Source organism: Seriola lalandi, unplaced genomic scaffold (assembly GCF_002814215.2).
Source record: "Seriola lalandi dorsalis isolate HSWRI2012SDOR001 ecotype SW California unplaced genomic scaffold, Sedor1 jcf7180002054949, whole genome shotgun sequence".
In the NCBI taxonomy this organism is placed as follows: domain Eukaryota; kingdom Metazoa; phylum Chordata; class Actinopteri; order Carangiformes; family Carangidae; genus Seriola; species Seriola lalandi.
In genome coordinates, this window is record NW_019525500.1 from 607,781 (window position 1) to 625,938 (window position 18,158).

The 18,158-nt window shown below is 42.0% G+C and overlaps 2 protein-coding genes across 3 annotated transcripts in view; both read right to left on the reverse strand.

Annotated features, from left to right (window-relative positions):
- syde2 (synapse defective 1, Rho GTPase, homolog 2 (C. elegans)) overlaps positions 1–3,961 on the reverse strand; it is a 46,946-nt gene extending 42,985 nt beyond the window's left edge. Inside the window, exon 1 of one of the 2 annotated variants that reach the window (XM_023394511.2) lies at positions 1,632–3,961. In XM_023394511.2, coding sequence (XP_023250279.1) covers positions 1,632–3,735 — 2,104 coding nt within the window. In that variant the 5' untranslated portion in view covers positions 3,736–3,961. The remainder of the gene's footprint in view (positions 1–1,631) is intronic. The other variant, XM_023394512.2, reaches the window with a different exon arrangement.
- Positions 3,962–12,849: 8,888 nt separating this feature from the next.
- cunh1orf52 (chromosome unknown C1orf52 homolog) lies at positions 12,850–16,998 on the reverse strand. Its single transcript, XM_023394616.2, has 3 exons — positions 16,561–16,998; positions 15,540–15,750; positions 12,850–14,883 (listed from the first exon to the last, which is right to left on the reverse strand). The coding sequence occupies exons 1-3, from the start codon at positions 16,849–16,851 to the stop codon at positions 14,729–14,731; spliced, it is 657 nt and encodes a 218-aa protein (XP_023250384.1). The 5' UTR covers positions 16,852–16,998; the 3' UTR covers positions 12,850–14,728.
- Between the last annotated feature and the right edge of the window lie 1,160 nt (positions 16,999–18,158).

The following is an 18,158-nucleotide window of genomic DNA, read 5'->3' on the forward strand; positions in this document are numbered from 1 at the left end:
CACACACACACACACACTCCCTCTACACTCAAACACACACACACACACACACACACACACACACACACACAACCACAGAGAATAACTGCAGTGGCCTCTCTCCTGCTTTGGATTCCTCTGGCCACAGCTGTGGAAAAGTTCAGTGGGGACAGAGAAAGGGGAAAGCTGAGCAAAATGGGGGGGGAAAAAATGAGAATCACAGGGGGAAGAGACCTTGGAAACTAATATCAAGAAAAGTCCTGCTTTGCTTTAACCAAAGGACAGCAGAGGAAAGAGCTGGAGATGTAAAAGTCAGAGCTCCGCTGTGCCAACGTCGGCTGGAAGTCAAACACAGAGGCCTTCCGCTCAGCAGCCTCAGAGATCACACTCTATTTCTAGCAGCACGGCAAACTGACAGTCAACAACAGCCTGCGCACATGGCAGCTCATTTATTTACTCTGGAAAACATCGCCAGGACAACATCCACACTCACAGGCACGCATGCAAACATCCAAACACATACAAAGCTGCTACAGAGGGTGGGGAAATGAGTGGTAGAATAAAAAGAGATGATGTCTCTGATCCATACAAAGCGAAGCACGTCGCCACATCCTCTAAAACAAATGTCAATACAAACTTTTCCACACGCACAGTTTCCGAATCCTGTGATTAAACTGGCTAACTGCCTCGCCTGCAGTCAGTCCAGGTCAGCATGGTGGAACTGTGCTGTGCGCTAAATCCAAAGACACGGTAACTAAATAAATATGCAGTGTGTGCAACAAGTGTGATGTAGGTTCTCATCACTGCCAGGTCAGTGCATTAATTCCTGCAAATGCTATTAAAAGTGGGTAAACAGACCTCGGGGTGAGATTATTTTGTCGGCTACTGTGTGCGTGGTCAAGGTGGAACTGTCCACCTTCCCTTTTAAGGAAACCTGAACAATAAATACTAAAATGGAAATTTGAACAGCTACAATTTCATGAAAGATTAGGCAAACTCCATGTGCAGAGGAAGGCTGGGTGATATGATCGAAAGCTCCAGAACAACTAGTAAATGGACATTTTGGTGAGATGTTTTACCAAATGAGCAAACCTGGTTAAGACTGTCTCACATTAAAGCTGAACTGATAACACTTGAAAGGTTTCATGATACTGATGTTTTCATATTTCCACACCTCATCACAAGCAGAACATGAAATCACAGACAAGAAAATCATTTGGCATTTTTGAACATAATCAAATATTATACACACAAACACACACACACACACAAACTCCACCACCAACACCATGAAAAACACCACCGCAACTAGCAGAGGAGAGTGAGTTAGTTGTTACTGGACTACACTGTGAGTGATCCGACCTACAACCTGATGTGCTATGAATTCAGTGTTAAAAATGCACCTAAATTAGTGTGAAGGACAGAACCCGCCACCGGTTAGAGAGTCTTAAAGGGAAAGCAAAGAGATCTGAGGTGTCTCGTCCCTTTGCTTTGCATCCAGAAGAGGAGGAGTGCAGGGTGGACCACCACCAGACGGAGTTTACTATGAGTGGAGGAGGATGACAATAATCAAGACGGGAGGAAGGAGGGTGAGAGGTCTCTGATTTTAGAGGATCCACGGGAGTTGAGGCCACTCCGTGTAGCCTTCCTACCTGGCTGTTGCTGCCGTGGTGACTTGACTGTAGGTGATTTTGCCTTGGCAGATTTAACCCCTCGGCCGGATGTCTGGACCCCAGGTTTAGACCCTCCGAGGTTAGCCTGGGGACAGGGCCGGTCCTGGTTTTGGCCTGCACCACGGGGCAAAGATGAGCCCTCTATACGCTGCTTCATCTCTGAAGACAGCAGGCGGCCCTTGTGCATCCATTCTTGCATCTTGTTGACAGTGACACCGTGGCCTTTGTTGACAGAGTTGGCCCCCTGCGCTCGGACTCCGATCAGCTCCTGCTTGTTGTTGTGACCCTGATGTGTTGATGCCTCGGCGTTGCTGTCTGAGGAACCTGTGAGGCTGTTGACCGAGCCGCTGCTCTCATTGAGCCGCCCGCCACGATCCTCCTCGCCACCAGCATCTTGTAGCTGCTCATCACTGCTGATGGCGTTGTGGTCTGACAGCTCACCCACTCCTCTGACTTTAGCTCCTTCAGCCTCTTTTCTCTCTGCAGCCTCTTTATCACGACAGATTTCTGGATTCTGAGTTCCAGTGACCTGCTCGCAGACTGAGAGTCCCCCTGGACACCTGATAGCTCCGTCACTAGCAGAGCGCAGTAATGTGGGCCTTATCTTGGACGAAGACAGGTTCACCATACTCTTACTGTTCAGCCTGCTTTTGAGTCCTGACTCAGAGTTCCCACTGAGGCAGAGCAGGAGTGAGTCAGTGTCAGACACCTGCTGAGGGCTGTGGTCTCCTCCTGAGGACCAGGAGTCACTGTCCATGTTTTTGGCAGATAAGCGTGAGCACAGACTGTCTCTGGAGTGGCTACTACAGGAAGAGGCGGCCTGCTGCTCAGTTAAACCACTACTAATCTGCTGGACATCCAGGTTGATATCATTCATAGCGTTGATGAGAAGGTAATAAGCTTCTTTCAGCTGGTTCCTAAGCCTGTCTGTTTCCTGAGCACTGTTACAGTCATCCAGCTGTCCTTTGTCCTGACCAGCCTGTGGCACCTCAGAGTGTGCAGCCTCTGCCCTGTCACCATCAGTTTTCACTCTAATAGTTTCATAAAAGGGCAGAATTTCATTATCATAATAATCCTCATCTTCACTGTCTAAAGGGTATCTGAGTGAGCCCTCTGTGGCGCACAGGGATGCCATGTTAATGTCGCATATCTCTAACTCCGTAGGGAAAAAGGTCGGGCTCTGCAGACCACCTGCAGACCCTCTAATGTCCCCTGCATACTCTGGCTCATAGCTCTCAATGTTACTGATTAAAACGTGTTCATCTGTGTTTCTTGACACACCGTTTGGAAACACAATTGCCGCGCAATTTGGCGAGTTTGTCTCCAAAGTTGGGTTGTTGTCAAAACTCCAGTTGGCGTTGTGTTCCTGTACAGCCACTACAGTCCCTGCCATGTGCCGGGACTGTCCTCTGTCTCTGGGCTCTGTCCCCTCACTATCAGCACTAGTTACCCGGCCCTCTGGAGGTTGATCGCCCCCGGTATGCGCCTCTACTCGAGCTCTGTACAAAACGTGATTTGAATTGTCCCCAAACCCGATTGAATCCCCGACGCTGCACTGTCGCGGGACCGACACGAAGTGTTTTCTCTGGACATGTGGTCCTCCGAGCGGGACTCCCGCCGGTAACGTGATTTTGTCAGCAGATCTGGGTCCTTTTCGGCTCCTATCTCCTTCCCTGAACACACGTCCCTCAAGCTGCCCGTCTCTTTGAAGTGAGACCCCCAGGAGCTTCTCATTAACCCGAACCCTACCCCCGCTGCTCCGCTCCTGGGGACGTGCGCCGGACAACTCTGCTGCGCGACTCTCCCGGACTATTATGACCCCCCCTGTCTGCACCATCGCCCCTTCAACACAATTTTCGTACGTACTCATTCTCTCTGACGTGCAATCCAGCCCTGCGAGCAACACTACCGGGCGAGCCTCGTCGGAGTCTCGCTGCGTACGCAAAACTTTTTCTTTACCTTCTCGGCCCCCATTCGCCGCAGCTGCAGCAGCAGAGCCGTATCCACCGCCGACCGTCGCTCCTTTCTTGGATTTCTTCCCCCGGAGTTTCGCTAGTAAAGTCCTCCGCAGAGGATCAGCCATTCCTTTCCTTTACCCCCAGTTTATTCCTCCCGGTTTCTTTCAGCACGCTGGCTCCAGAAGGGAAGGACCGAGTGGGTTCTCCTCGCTCGCCGCGGTCAAAGCTCGCCGGGCGGACGGGCTCCTCTCCATTCTCCGCTGTCACCTCCGCTCTGTCGCCTCACTCACTCCTGGATCACTGTGCTGGACTGCACCACCTCTCTCCCCCTCCCTCTGTCTCTCTGTCTCTCTCTCTCTCTGTCTCTCTGTCTCTCTCTCTCTCCCTCTCTCTCTCTCTGCTCCACACACACACACACACACACACACACACACACACACACACACACACAAACACACTTTGCCTCCCTCCCTCTTTTTCTCTCCTCTTCTCTCTCTTCCTTTCTCTCTAGCGCCTCACTTCACCTCCTCATGTTTGCAGCTCAGATATTTGGAATATTTCCCTGGCTCAAAGTTCAGGGACCTTGCGCATAAATTAATATTCTGCAGAAACGTCCAATTGAACTGGGTTTGGCATGTAACTGTACTCTGGACTGGTCGTCATTCAAAGCTGTGGAAACTTTATTTGTACAATTAAAGACAAGCACAAGTGAACATCTTAAAAACTATTTCCTATGATTTTACATTAACTTTAGAGTGACACAAATCTCACATTTAAAATACAAGCACCTTATGTCTATTTTTTAATCTTTATATTATTTCCTTGATTGATCTTTGGTCTATAAAAAGTTAGAGAATAGTAAATTAAAAAAAATTCCATTCATAACTAAAGATAATAAACTAAAGACCATGGTGATTTTATCATCATCAAATTGCTTGTTTCTTCCAACAAACCAAAACACAGAGACATTCAATTTAAAATCACGTAAGAAAAAAAGGAAAACCTTATAATTGAGAAGCTGGACCCACAGGAAATGTTTAGCGTTTAAAAACTAGATGGGTAAAACAGTGACTGCAATAAAAGTGAATTTTGAAGGATGCTTAAGATGAGACTTTAAGTCTAATGAATAAATGTATTGATTGCATCTGATTTGTGAACAGAGGACACTGAAAACAACAGTAGCTATAACTGTGAGGCAGCAGAAAGCATTCAGTAGAGCTGAAACCATTAGTTAATTATCCGATTATTCAATCTAGAGAAAATTAATGCAACTATCTTGATGACTGATTAATGATTTCAGTCATTTTTCATTGAAAAAAAGTCAAACCCTCTCTTGTTGGTGAGCTACTGTTTTATGGCTTTAAGAATTGAATCTCTTTAGTTTTCAGTTGTTTGTCAGATGAAATAAGACATTTGAAGACATCAACCTTGACTCTTGTCTTGAGTTGATGTCTAATTACTATATTCTGACATCGATTAATCCATTAAAAGATAAAACAATCGGCAGAATAATAGATAATTAAAGTGCTCCTTAGCTGAAGCTACATTTCTATCACTTGTAAGTATTAATACAACAATAGAAAAAATACTTCATCACGAGTAAATGTGTTGCAATCAAAGTTTTAGTAGAAGAATATCCTCTCTCTAAAATGTGGCTGAAGTCTGAAACATAAACATAGCCTGCTCATTACAGATGCCCATGTGACAGTTATATTTATAGTATATATTACTGTATCTATCTATACACAAGCTCCTATCAATTGTTCAACATTATAAAATGTGTGTAATGCTTATGAAGGGTGAGGATGTCTCCAAGTAACATCAAAGTGTTTACTTTTTTTGCACTGCACATGTGTAAATGTGATCTAGTAAGTCCTGTACGCCAGAGGGGACTGTTGGTTTTGGTCTGAGTGATGGTATGTGAGAGCTCCAGCCCCTCCATTGAAATTCAACACATATTTGTCCCCGAAATGTGAATTAAATTCAGTTGGGGAGCAGTGAGCCAAGACTTCAAATTACCACCTTCACTGGTAGCTGTGAAGGCATTTCAGCAAACAGCGGAGAAAACAACTCTCATCTCAGGGGAAAGAAATGTGCTTGACCCTCTGCAGAGAAAGGAAAAGTGTTGGTCTCAGCAAGAAACAATAGTGAGGACGGCGAAAACCTCACAGCACTGAATCGTCGGTTACCTTTTACAAATGAGCAGGATTGTGTCTGTCATGGGGAATCTGTCTTTTCCATAGGTACATCTTCATTACTGCACACACATGAAGGCTATTTTTTATCCTCCAACCCAAAAGCGCAGCCTGCTACATGATGGATCACTGCAGATTATTGGTCTGACACTTTTATCTGAAGTGTATCTTGAGTAATCCTCTTCTCATTGACCTTGCATCTAACCCCTGTCCCCGCTCGCAGCACAACCCGCGGCTTTAAGAGCAGCCGAGACAGCGGAGAAAGGAATGAAACATACTTCACTTGAACCTTAAGCCATTTGTTTGCTGTTGCCTCCACCAGGAATGTGCAAGAGGATGAGCTGCTGAAAAGCTGCAGTGGGTGTACGAGTGCACATGCGCTCTGTAAACCTCCCTCTTTTAAGCGCGTGCACACACACACACACACATGTGCACGCGCGCACACACACACACACACGTGCGCACACGCACACACACACACACACACACACACACACACACACACACTAACTGACTCTGAATCCATTATAACACTCCTGGCATAACTGTGACTCTATTTTCTAAGGTACAATGTCTACCCATGATTGAGGGCATTTATTGTCAGAGCCATTCATTGACAGGGCCCCAATGTGCCACACTCACCACCCCCCACCCCCCCCTCAACTCCCACTCACACACCACCACCACCACTGCCTCCACTCCCCTCAGTAAAACATGATAAGCATCTGTTATTGCTCTGCAGGAGCCATGTAGGCCCTGACGCCTCAGCCTGCCTCCGCGACTGACTGACTAGACCCTGTCTGGGCAGTTATTTACAGGTCAAAACCTGCAGGCTGCGTGGTGTGTGTTTGTGTGTGTGAAAGAAAGAAAGAAAAAGGGAGAGCGAGGGTGGGGGGGGTGTTAGGGAAAAGACGCTACATACATCACAAACCTTTGGACTGCAAATAAGTGTTTTAATTGTTCAGCACACTGACTGCAGGGCATGAGCAACCTCTTTTTGACAAATAACATAAATTAGTGCAATTTTCATAGTGGAAATGTTTTGCATGCCTGACAATGAGATCTTGTCTTGTGATATCACATGATACCTGTACCCGGTTGTGCAGTGGTGCATATGATGGCTTGTTGTATGCACAGAGATGGAATGTAACTTAACTTTACTTAAGAACAATTTTGAGGTACTGCACTTGCATTTTTCTGCTGACGTAAATACCATTCCTCACCTTTACTTTACTTTTCATTACACTAAGCTGGTAAACAGGTATAGATAATTTGATTAAGATTTTATACACAAAAGCCATGAAAATGAGCTCTCCTCTTAGTATGACAATGTAATATTTTTTTAATTGTACAAATGAAAATGTATAAATGAAATGAAAATACATCCAGTTAGTTGGACAATAACAACATAAGCACTTGTCACGAGATGCTGACTCAAGGGAAAATTAGGAAGTTTGTCTTTTTTCTCTTTTCTTCCTTTTGTTTTTCCTCCACCAGTCACTTGTGCCTTTTGTGAAGGCAGTGGCAGAACATCTGCTTAGCTGGCCCCCTTTCAGATGACCTGGCCAGAGAGTGTATGAGGAACCAGTGTGTGTGTGTGTGTGTGTGTGTGTGTGTGTGTGTGTGTGAGAGAGAGAGAGAGAGAGAGGGAGAGAGACAGAAAGAGAGAGAGAGAGAGAAAGGAAAGTAGAGAATAGCCTGTATATGTGTATGTGGGCGCACGTTTGTGTGTGCACGTGAGTGTGTGTCACGATATGGGGCTCTGCAGCTGTTGGGGCTCTCCTCCTGATGGCTGCCCATTGTTCCCTCTCTCTGTGTCTGTGGCTCTCTCTCTCAGACCCAGCCGGTTTATGGGCCTTCCCTTTTTTTCAGCGCACACCACAACTAAATTTATGTCCCTGGACACAAGCCTTTCTCAGGGTATAAATTAGGCTGGATGATCCCTGTCGGAGTAGCATTGCCAAGAGCCTGCTGCTTTACGTTCTAGAGTCACATTATTGTCATAGCCATTCACTCATATTTTACTACTGAGAAAAAAAAAATCTAAAAAGAAGTCTTATTGTGCCCCACTGCATTTATATCCACAGCAAGTTGTGGATGTGAAAGTTTGGTTTTAAACAATATATCTGAGCTTTACTTCATGTTTTAATGGCAACATTTTGTACAGACACTGAAAATCTTTAAATTTGATCCTTTCCATACAGTCAGAGGAAAAACAGTTAAAGCCATTTAAACAGTAATTACACACTAAAAGTCTTAAACAAAAGAGTCCAGGTTAATTTAAGCTGTCTATTTACAAAAGACAGTGTAATTAAAAGAATAATTAAATGTTTTGCTGGATACCTCAGAAAGTTACTGGTCCGGACCAAGAAACAGTCTGACACACAATCTCCTGTAAAATGCCGAATCGTTTGGATTTTATATGGATTAAACAGACAAAATAAAACATCTCATCATAAAACATCTCAATTATTGAGCCTTAAAGTTGCTGATAAGCAGATTTTGCGACCTCTGGACAGGGCAATGCTAGCACCTTGTTTCCAATCTTTATGTTAAGCTAAGCTAACCAGCTGCAGGCTGTAGTATATTTGACAAAATGATGCCTTAAATTATTCACATACTAAAATAAGCCAAAGTTATTGCAGTGTTTTACTGCATCTGTGTTAGGAGGCGAGGGGAAACCATTTTAACCCATACAACCTTCATGTAATATCCTAAAAGGCAAACATCAGTGAACAGATTGGTGTAAACAAAGTATTTGGTATTTGAGTTGGTGCAAGCAAACATCGTATCCTCTCGTCCAGAACCCAGATAAGCTCTTATCTTATTAGATAAAACCTGACTGAGCTGTATATTAACCTAAATATCCTGTTAGCGGAAGCATCTGTGACTGTTGTGGACAGATACACAGCAAAATATAAAAACCAAATAAGGCTTTCTTAGCTGTAGCATCTGGGATAAAGTAAACCTCTGAAGCACTCACAGTGAGTCATAGTAGCTAAATCAGGAAAATGATATTTCATCCATCCTGTGTGATGTTGAAACTCCCTGCTGCAATCACTTTACCAGTTTTACTTTTTGTTGCCAGTAAGACTCTTTAACTTAAATCATTTTTAAGAGAAGCTGTTCATAAAGAAAATGAAACCAATGTGGTGACTAATCAAACGTTTTAGGAACGATTCCAGGAAGGACAGAGATCACACCGAGCATCGTGACCAAGATAAGAGAAATATAATCGACTCAAATTCAGTTTTCATTGTCTTCAGCAGAACATAAAGACTGCAGAATAAATATAATAAAATAACAGAAGAGACAAAGGGACCAGAAAGTTCATACATAGTAAGGGTGAGTTTAATGTATGTTAATGGATTGTTTTCTAAATTTTCACATGCAGGAAAAATAAGGATTTGTGTCATTAATAAATATTATTCAATTGCTTAATTACAGTATTAAATGTTTAAACTATTAACTGTCAGAAAATTGTAAGACAAAAAAGCCTATTATTATCTCTGGGACCCCAAGGTGATGTCTTTAAATTGCCTTTTTTTTTTTCTACCAACGGTTCACAACATAAAGATATTCAATTTTTACTGAAATATGAAACATAAAAAGCAGAACATTTTCATGGAGAAGCTGTAAGCAGTAAATGTTTGACATTTGCGCTTTAAGAATAACTTACATGATGAATCATTATCAAAATACATTTTTACAATTTTCTGTTAATCGACTGATTCCTTCATCATGGAAAATTATGACTTGATTTAGATCAATCAGAAAAACTTTGAAGGACAATCAGTTGTGTTGTAGCCATACAGATCTTCACTGAGGAGAGAAAAACACTGAAGATCTGAGTGTGTGCAGATTTACACAACCTGCTGCACCCACTTAAACCTGACTGGGCAAAAGCACAGGACAAGGGTCAAGATAACAGAATTCACACAGATACCATCTACTCCATTACTGACCGTCAGCCAGGTTAGCTGACCGCCGCTGGCTCATTTAGAAACATTCTCACACTCACACACACACTCACACTCAGAGAGAGAGAGAGAGCCTGGGCTGTCTTTGTGTCTCCTCCATACCCTTATCAACAGACAACCTCTGACATGTTTATCATGGCAGGAGGTCAGACTGCTTGTCTTGTGCTACTGTTCCCCATCATCTCCGATCCTCATCATGTGATCAGGCTGAACATGTTCAGCTTTACAAGTTAATCTTCATGTTCAAACTGTCTGTGTTGAAACAAAATCACAGTGTTGATATTACATCACTTTCAAGTGTTAACTTTTAATGAGAGAAGAGTTTTCGGGCTTTTCAATGGTTTATTCAGCTAGTTTCAGAAGGAGGAGTCTTTTCTCAGGCTATAGAGGAACATGTTACATGGTTTTCTTCAGACAGCGACAAGATCTGACATTCCGTCTTGCTGGCATTTTTGTGGTTACAGCCATTAAATGTAATCAGCTTATATAACATGTCTATGAGAGCTAGTTTCCATTGGGACAAGCAGGCCCACAAATATGGAAAATATATGATCATTTGCCAAAAAAATGTATAAAAATACTGCCAGAGATTAGACATTTTAGGTCATTAATTAATAGAAATGGATAGACAAGCGAGTCTGAATGAGAAATTCTTTGCAGAGCAAGACGTTTAAAAATAAAGTGTGTGATTGAAGACGTTACTTTGTACATTTTTTAAAAAGTGAGTGTAAAAGATTTGTATTGTTGACTGTAGCCATAATCATAACTTGTCATGATACTGACTGATGCTGTTCTTTACCGAGTATCTGATGAAACAGATGTTCTTGGGTGGTACAGAGGAAAGACAGTGCCATGTCGATTTCAAACGGGGGAAATTATGGAAATATTCAGCTGCAATCTTTGGTTAGTACCACAATGTTGCTGTAAATTACAATATTATGTTACTGTCTGACCATCATTTGGAAAATTCCACTCCACGCTCAACATGAAACCGAGAGAGAAGAAGCTGTGGTTCATGGACCGTGGCTCGCTTCGAGCTGTGAGGTTACTTCTTGATCTTTTTTACTTTCTTTCTTAAACATATGATTTCAACACAATGACACACACCGATAACGTACTGTTGTTTAACATGCTTCAAATCTTAAGTGAAAATTGAAATGCCAGGTTAGAAGGGATCTGTTTGTATCCAGCTCCACAGAGATTTTCTTTCCTGCTGAGCATCTGTTTGGCCAGTTCGCTGGTGTGAAAAGCAACTGTTTGCCTCTAGAAAACATCTGATAATGAGTGAAGATTTTAGAGAAGTCAACAAGTCAGTGGCTGTGTTGACATGAAACCAGCATCCTAAACTGACGCAGAGAGCATGCAACAAGATAAATTCTTATTTTGGCTCTGTGAATGGTAATGTCGGTCTGTGGGTCCACAACTTTGGTTCAGACTGAAATATCTCAACAACCTTTGAATGAATTACTTTTAAATTTCAGACAGATATTCATGGTTCCCAGATGATGATTTGGTGGTGATTCCCTGACTTCTCCTCTGCTGCTACCATGAAGACATTTTTGGTTTTGAATTAAATATCTTTGTTTGGTTTGTTGTGACCTTATTGAAAGTCCCTAAAGGATTAATTCTACTGACTTTGGAGGTTCTCTGACTTTTCATCTACCAGCTCAAAAAAGGTTATGAGACAACACTCCCAAAACATTCCCATCAGCCTCAGCTGTACTCGGTGTTAAGTACTAACTGACACTATGCTTACAGGATAATATAACATGATGAAACAGGTAAATATCACTTACAATTCATCCGTATGTTAGCACTTTCACTGTGAGCATGTCAGTATTCTGATGTTAGCATTTAGCTCAAGACACTGCTGTGTCTTCAAGCTTCAGAGCTGCTAAAATGGTTGTTGACTCTGCGTCTTGTTACATTAGAGAAAAGTCGGGAGTGTTGGTGGGGGGCCTCCTGCAGCACCACACAACAGCCAGAACTAAATTTACATACAAGCTGCGACATTGTGCTGACTGTGTGAAAATGTCATAAGTCAAATAGTAGCAGCTATAGGCAGCCAGCTCAGTAAAGGTCCCTGAATACTCAATGGCCATTATGAGGTCTTGACCTTCCAGTAAATGTGTCACAGTGATTAACGGTTAGTGTGACTGACTCGTCCTGAGTTATTGGCAGACGCTTTCAATTCACTCACTAAGTAGCAGTTGTTTAGATCCACTTGCTGATCACAAAATCTAAACCTGAAATTTTTATTTAGACATAGAACATTTTAATGAAGCAACATTTAGCAGAGTTCTTTTAGGACTTAAGCAACTGATGCTGATTGTGCCAAGGGTAATTTACAGTGAGACCAAGATGTTCTCTTTCATGAAATGAAGATAAGGTGTTAGAAAAATGCTTTCCTCTGGTAACATGATGTCAATAACTCAAAGAGGCATCAGTTCAGGAAGATTCACACAATTCTAAGAAAAGCACTCTGCAAAACACTAATTTTCTGGGAACTTTCCAGCTACAGGACTGACAGCGAGATGAGTAATTCTTAAACACTCAAAGATGTGACCCTGCTGGCCATTGCTCATATAGTCAGTACAGAAAGAGGAATTATTTGTTCGTTAACATGGCTGATAATATCAGTCTGCTGCTGCTGCTGATGTTGTTGTGCAGGACCAGCTACGCGTTTCAGACAAGGCCAGGCACATACCTGGAGGCTGGAATTTTATCAGAAGCATATTTACCACTATTTCATGTCAAACCATGATGACAGATAGGCCAGGAATTCTTCTGATCACTAAACTGCTGCAAAGTGCAAATTTTTGAGGTTTTTTTTTTTTTTTCAATGTTTGGAAAACCATTATATTTGCTCCAATAGACAGAGAATTTGAATAAATGAATTTGGGAATGTATGATCTATTCTCTGGATAACAATAATAATTTTAAGACTTGGCTTCAGTGAAACTGAGTTTGGTCTATTTGCTGTTGATTATCTGAAACAAATGGACAAGTGGATTTCAACAATGCACTTACATCTTAAATAAGACTTGATGACTGACAGAACAACTTCTTCCAGTAAAATATCTTTTATTGCCTGTGTGGTTTATGATGAATAATCTCACTGAAAACAAAACTATAAAATTCTTCATATTCAACTGTTTACAATGACTGAGAAGACTTACTGGCAGAAACATAAAACAGTACAATGTTCCAATAAATCTTTTGTAATACAACTAAATAAACAGGAAGCTGATGTTTGTTTATTTCAGAACACACGCAAAGTGTTGTGTAATACAAGGTACATGAGACTGAATAAACAGTCTGTATGCATCAAGTATCTCAAGAGAACTGAGATGAGACAAACTTCCAAATCGAAGATCAGCACTCCCTTCTTCAGAATCACTACTTACATACACAGACCCTGGTTGTGATTTGGGTGGCCAACATCTACACAAAGTACAGCAGACTTCACCATAAACACAAAGGGAGTGAATACCAGTGTAGCTTTAGGGCGCCATCTAGTGCCCATAAGTAGGAAGCGCAAGCACTTGTTTTAAATAGTAACAGATACCTTCCACTGAAGACATTTTGACATGTCACATTATGAAGAACACAAGTGTAAACTAGAGACCATCAGCCACGATGCCCGTCAAGATGTTGCCATACCACACACATCTTCGGACTCGGCCTTCATTTTGATGTCAACTACACACACGTAACATTTCATGACTATCTTGCACAGCTGCACAGACGATACCGCACTGACAAAAATCTGTCCACAAACACCTGCCGAAGTACTAACAACCACCTCTGTGGCAGTTCCTACAACAGTTGGTGTCTCCAGGACAAAATTTACCATGATGACACACACACAGTGTCACGTGGTAAAAACAATAGCAGCCACACTGTCATGGCTGATAATAATAAAATGAAAGATGGCAGAGTTTCATTTAGCCGCTTTGGTTTCAGGGTCCTGGAATTGTACATGCAGACTGACTGTCACACTGTCATGACTTATGAGGAAGAACAGCACCATTTTTTAATTCTCTTAGTGACAACTGTGCTTTTCCTACTGCCACAAGTCAAAATGTCTGCAGTGAAAAAGGACTATTTCAAACTTATTTACAGTAATTTTAATCACATTTTTAAAGGAAAGTCACTATATTAACACAAGAACAGTCAAAGTTCAGTGGTGAATAGATAATTAGGATAATACAAGACAAACCACAAACACAGACCAAGAAAACCACCACAGCAAAACGTCATTGCTTTTTAAGTAATTAAATAAAAAAGAGACAAAGCCAAATGACCACACTTAACATTTAATGTGTCACAGCAGGATGGCTAAACCCTCATTTAAAGGAAAACTGCAGCGTTGTACAACAATTCAATGTCCCATTTCACCCAGTTGTCTAAACTACATATTCTGAATTAAAACAAAGGTGATGGCAAACTGGGACCTAATCTGTCTGATCACTTGTTTGATAATGCCCAGTGCTCTCTGCACAATGTAAAACTGTATTTAGTGATATTCCTCATCGCAGTCTCTACGGAAGAGAGCAAGAAATTAGTGAAAAATAAAAGGGTTGATGGTCAAAACTATTGAAATACGAGCTAGACTGTAAAACACCAGAATTTTCCTTCAACATGGGGCAATATCCAGCAGGGATTTGCCAGAATCTAAGATCTTAGGTTGCAATTTTTGCACTGAGACTGTGATATACTCTTGGCCTTGTCTTTCAATTGTGCTGACAGTCATTTGAAAACAGAACATATACTACAATATTGCAATTATGCATTACGGTATGTCAACATATAGGTAAAATGGTTGCGCATCTTTGTAGCAAACCACCTACTTCACCACTGTGCTAATGTCGCTGGACGTTACCAGCTGAAATAAAATGTTTAAATTAGACACCGATGCCTTGTTGCAGGCAGCTCAGGCCTCACTCGATCTTTTGCCTGAGGATCCTTTTTTCTTCTTCTACGAAGTTCTTGTCAGAGGTGGCTTGTCCCATGTCCCTCTTCCTCTTCTCCTTCTGTTGGAAGGTCTCCACTCGACGTTTCTTGGCAGAGAGGGATCCTTTGTCTGAATCCTCATCTGATCACCAGAGGGGTGGTAGCAGTTGGTTGGAGAATTTTTGGGGGAGTGGGAGGAGGGTTGGAAAATAACGATTTGTGAATAACTCAACTGCGCACTTATACATAACAAGAGACTACAGTCAAACTGAAAGTGGAGCCAACACAAGATTTGTTGTTTTTTCTTTTGCTTGTGTGTAGTTTTGTGGCTCCCAACATCCATTTTTCCACCAAGATGGGTGGAGTGTTGGGTACCTCTAAAGTTTTCCTGAGTCCATTCAGTCCACTGGATTATCACAGATGCAAGCACACAGATCATCTGTTGTAGCTTTACTTGGCAAAGGGCGCATACAGACCAGGCCCAAAATCACATAAACTTTATTGATGTAGTATGCTGTTTTACACCCATTAAAAAACTATTGTGTGTTTAATAATACAAATACTAAATGTTACAATAATAATGAGACAGTAAACCTGGTCAAATAGGTGCACTACCTGGCATAGTTCCTCTACAACTATGGCTAGCACTCCAAACAGGTTCAACAGCAAGGAGTAAGCTGGCATAGTGTAATACATTCAAACACCTGGTGTGATAATAGCGGGGAGAATGAAGCCTATGGCAGTGATCATTTCAACAGTTTATTAATAATGCTAAGGGAGAATAATAAATAGACTGACCTGAGTCTGACGGTTGCTCCTCTGCAGGTAGGAACTGGGCGTTGCCAGTGTAAGGCTGCGGCGCGTCTTCCCCATTGTCCTCATACACATTGGACCATTTTATAGCCATGTCCATACCTGGAGGAGGTCCCTTCTTCTTCTCTGGCTCTGCAGTGTAGCTCTCAGGAGGGGGCACAGCATTTGTCTTCCATGGCTTAAACTCTCTGGCAGGCTTAAGGTAACAGAACAAAGAATAATTTGGAAAAGTGATTAAACAAATTCTCCTAGAAGTGTCCAGCATTGCTGGGTTTACATATACTGTATATATATCCTTCTGTCTCTGTCCCCATGTGGTAAAGTACAGAGAACAACACATCGGCTTAAATACCACACACTGGTCGCATCTGCCTAAAAGATGGCAACTGTGTCCTGACTGTACTATTCTGCCAAATGCTGCTAAAAATGTGTTGATAACCAAACATTTGAAAATTTTACAAATTTGAGTTTAAGACTGTTGCCTAGACAACACACACAATTTGAAGATTTAAACCTGGGCTCTGGGAACAAGTGATGTGCTTTTCTTTTTATTTCAGACTATAATTCAATTAATAGCTGAATCAAAATAGTAATAATGGTAAACAACAGAAGAATGGACAGTAAAAATATTTGATAATTGCATAAAGAACTGCAACTCTACTGCCAAATATTACACATAGTTCCCTGGAATTTTTTGTTTGTCAACCAAACAATCCCACAGTGAAGGCTTACACTCAGTGGCCACTTCATCAGGTACACTAATCACCATGTACTACTAATCACTTCAGCTCATATACGGTGGGGGTGAGGAGGGCACGAGTAATCTGTGGCTCGCCCCCTCCCTGTTGGGTCATGCTGGTAACTGTGGATGTGTATGGAAATTATATAAGGAGTCAACTATGGTGGTCAACATATTTACATAATAAATAGTGTAAATCTCCCTAAAATATCCTACAATCTCCCTGAAGTTAGTTTTTGGAGACACATCTCTCCTTCGTATGTTTACCTCTTCAGGAGCTTTGACCGTCAGACTCTCCCAGTCTATCTGCTTGTTCAGTGGGTTGTAGAGAAAAGCAGGCTTGGACACGGAGCTGAAGAGGTCATCAGGTTTGGGTAAAGGAGCTCCACCGGCCCCTCGTTTGGTCCCGTGTTGGGAGGACTCGGCTCCGCTTCCAGGAGCGTCTGTCACCGGTTTCTTCTTCCGACCGTCTCCCTCCTCGTCTGAGTCGCTACTGTCGCTCAAATCGTCGTAGCTCGAAAAGAAACCCAAAGAACCGGACTTCTTTTCTTCTGACATTGTGCTATAGTTACTAATTTTCTAATTAGTCAAACCCCGTTAATTTCAAAAACACGTAAAGATGAAAATACAGCTGCTGAACCTAATTCGGTTGAATTCGTACCCCTGGACTCTACTCCATTTTAAATCAGCCTCCTAAACAGTCGTAAAGCATGTAAGTAGTGTCGCGACGACTGTCGTAAAACTTTTTTCATTAAAGGAGCAGGCTGAGTAGGGTAAAAACCCATTCTACTACTACTACTATTATTGCTACTGCCACTGCTAGTACCACCACTATTTTTACTAATAGCCTTCTACTACCTACTACTGCTACTACTACTACTACTACGACTACTACTATTAACTACTACTATGGCTACTACCTACTACTACTACTACTACTGCTACTTTTACTACTACTTACCACCTATAAATAGGAAAATAGGATAGAATAGCAAATTTGAAAGTCTGCAGATTGTCATACTCTGCACAACTATCCACCATCTAAGTTAGTTTTTTCTTCAGTTGTGGTGTACTTTCCCCATGTTTTGTGGGAATCCGGGTATTTACTGGAGCTAAGATGGATAAATGACCATGTTCAGTAAATGTTAACTTTGGGGCCAAAGTAGTAGCATGATCATCAGCTTGTGGATCATCAGTGAACAAAGGAATGTTTGGAGTTTTTGGAGGACGCCCAAGACAGCAAATATATTCCCACCTTTTGAGCACTAGAGTGCAGTGTAGTCACATGAGTGGAACAAAGAGGCACCCTGAGGAAAGGAAGGATTGGTTTTCAGGTTTGCAGATAAAATATCCACTTTAAACAGTACATTTATAAACCTATCCATCTAAGTCAAGTCTAAGTCGTTTATTTTCATAGCAAATAAATAGTCTGTAAGATTCACAGTTTGTTCCCATAAAATGGAGACTATCAGCACATCTCCCAAGCCTCCTAATAAACACTAAAACCACTTCTAAACATGTAAGGTTCAGACCTTCTTCTCCTTCCTGCCAGATCACTTTTCTGAGGATTAATAGCTATTCAGAAAACCCAAAGATTAAAAGTCTTTAGTGGGATTTCTTAGGTCACCTGGACCAAGAGGGGACAGCTTTTGCGTACAGGTATACAGGTCAGACACCTACTAAAGTGCACTGGATAGACAAGGACACATAAATCAAATATACTGATCTCCCTCCTTCTCTGTGTCTCCCACCCTCCATGCTCAATAATAACAATGCAGATGCTTCAAATGAGGTGTTCTTGGATTTTTAGGTGAGCAGGAGGTCAGATCGGCACAGAGATTTACTGGAAGTCCAGTCTGAACAGA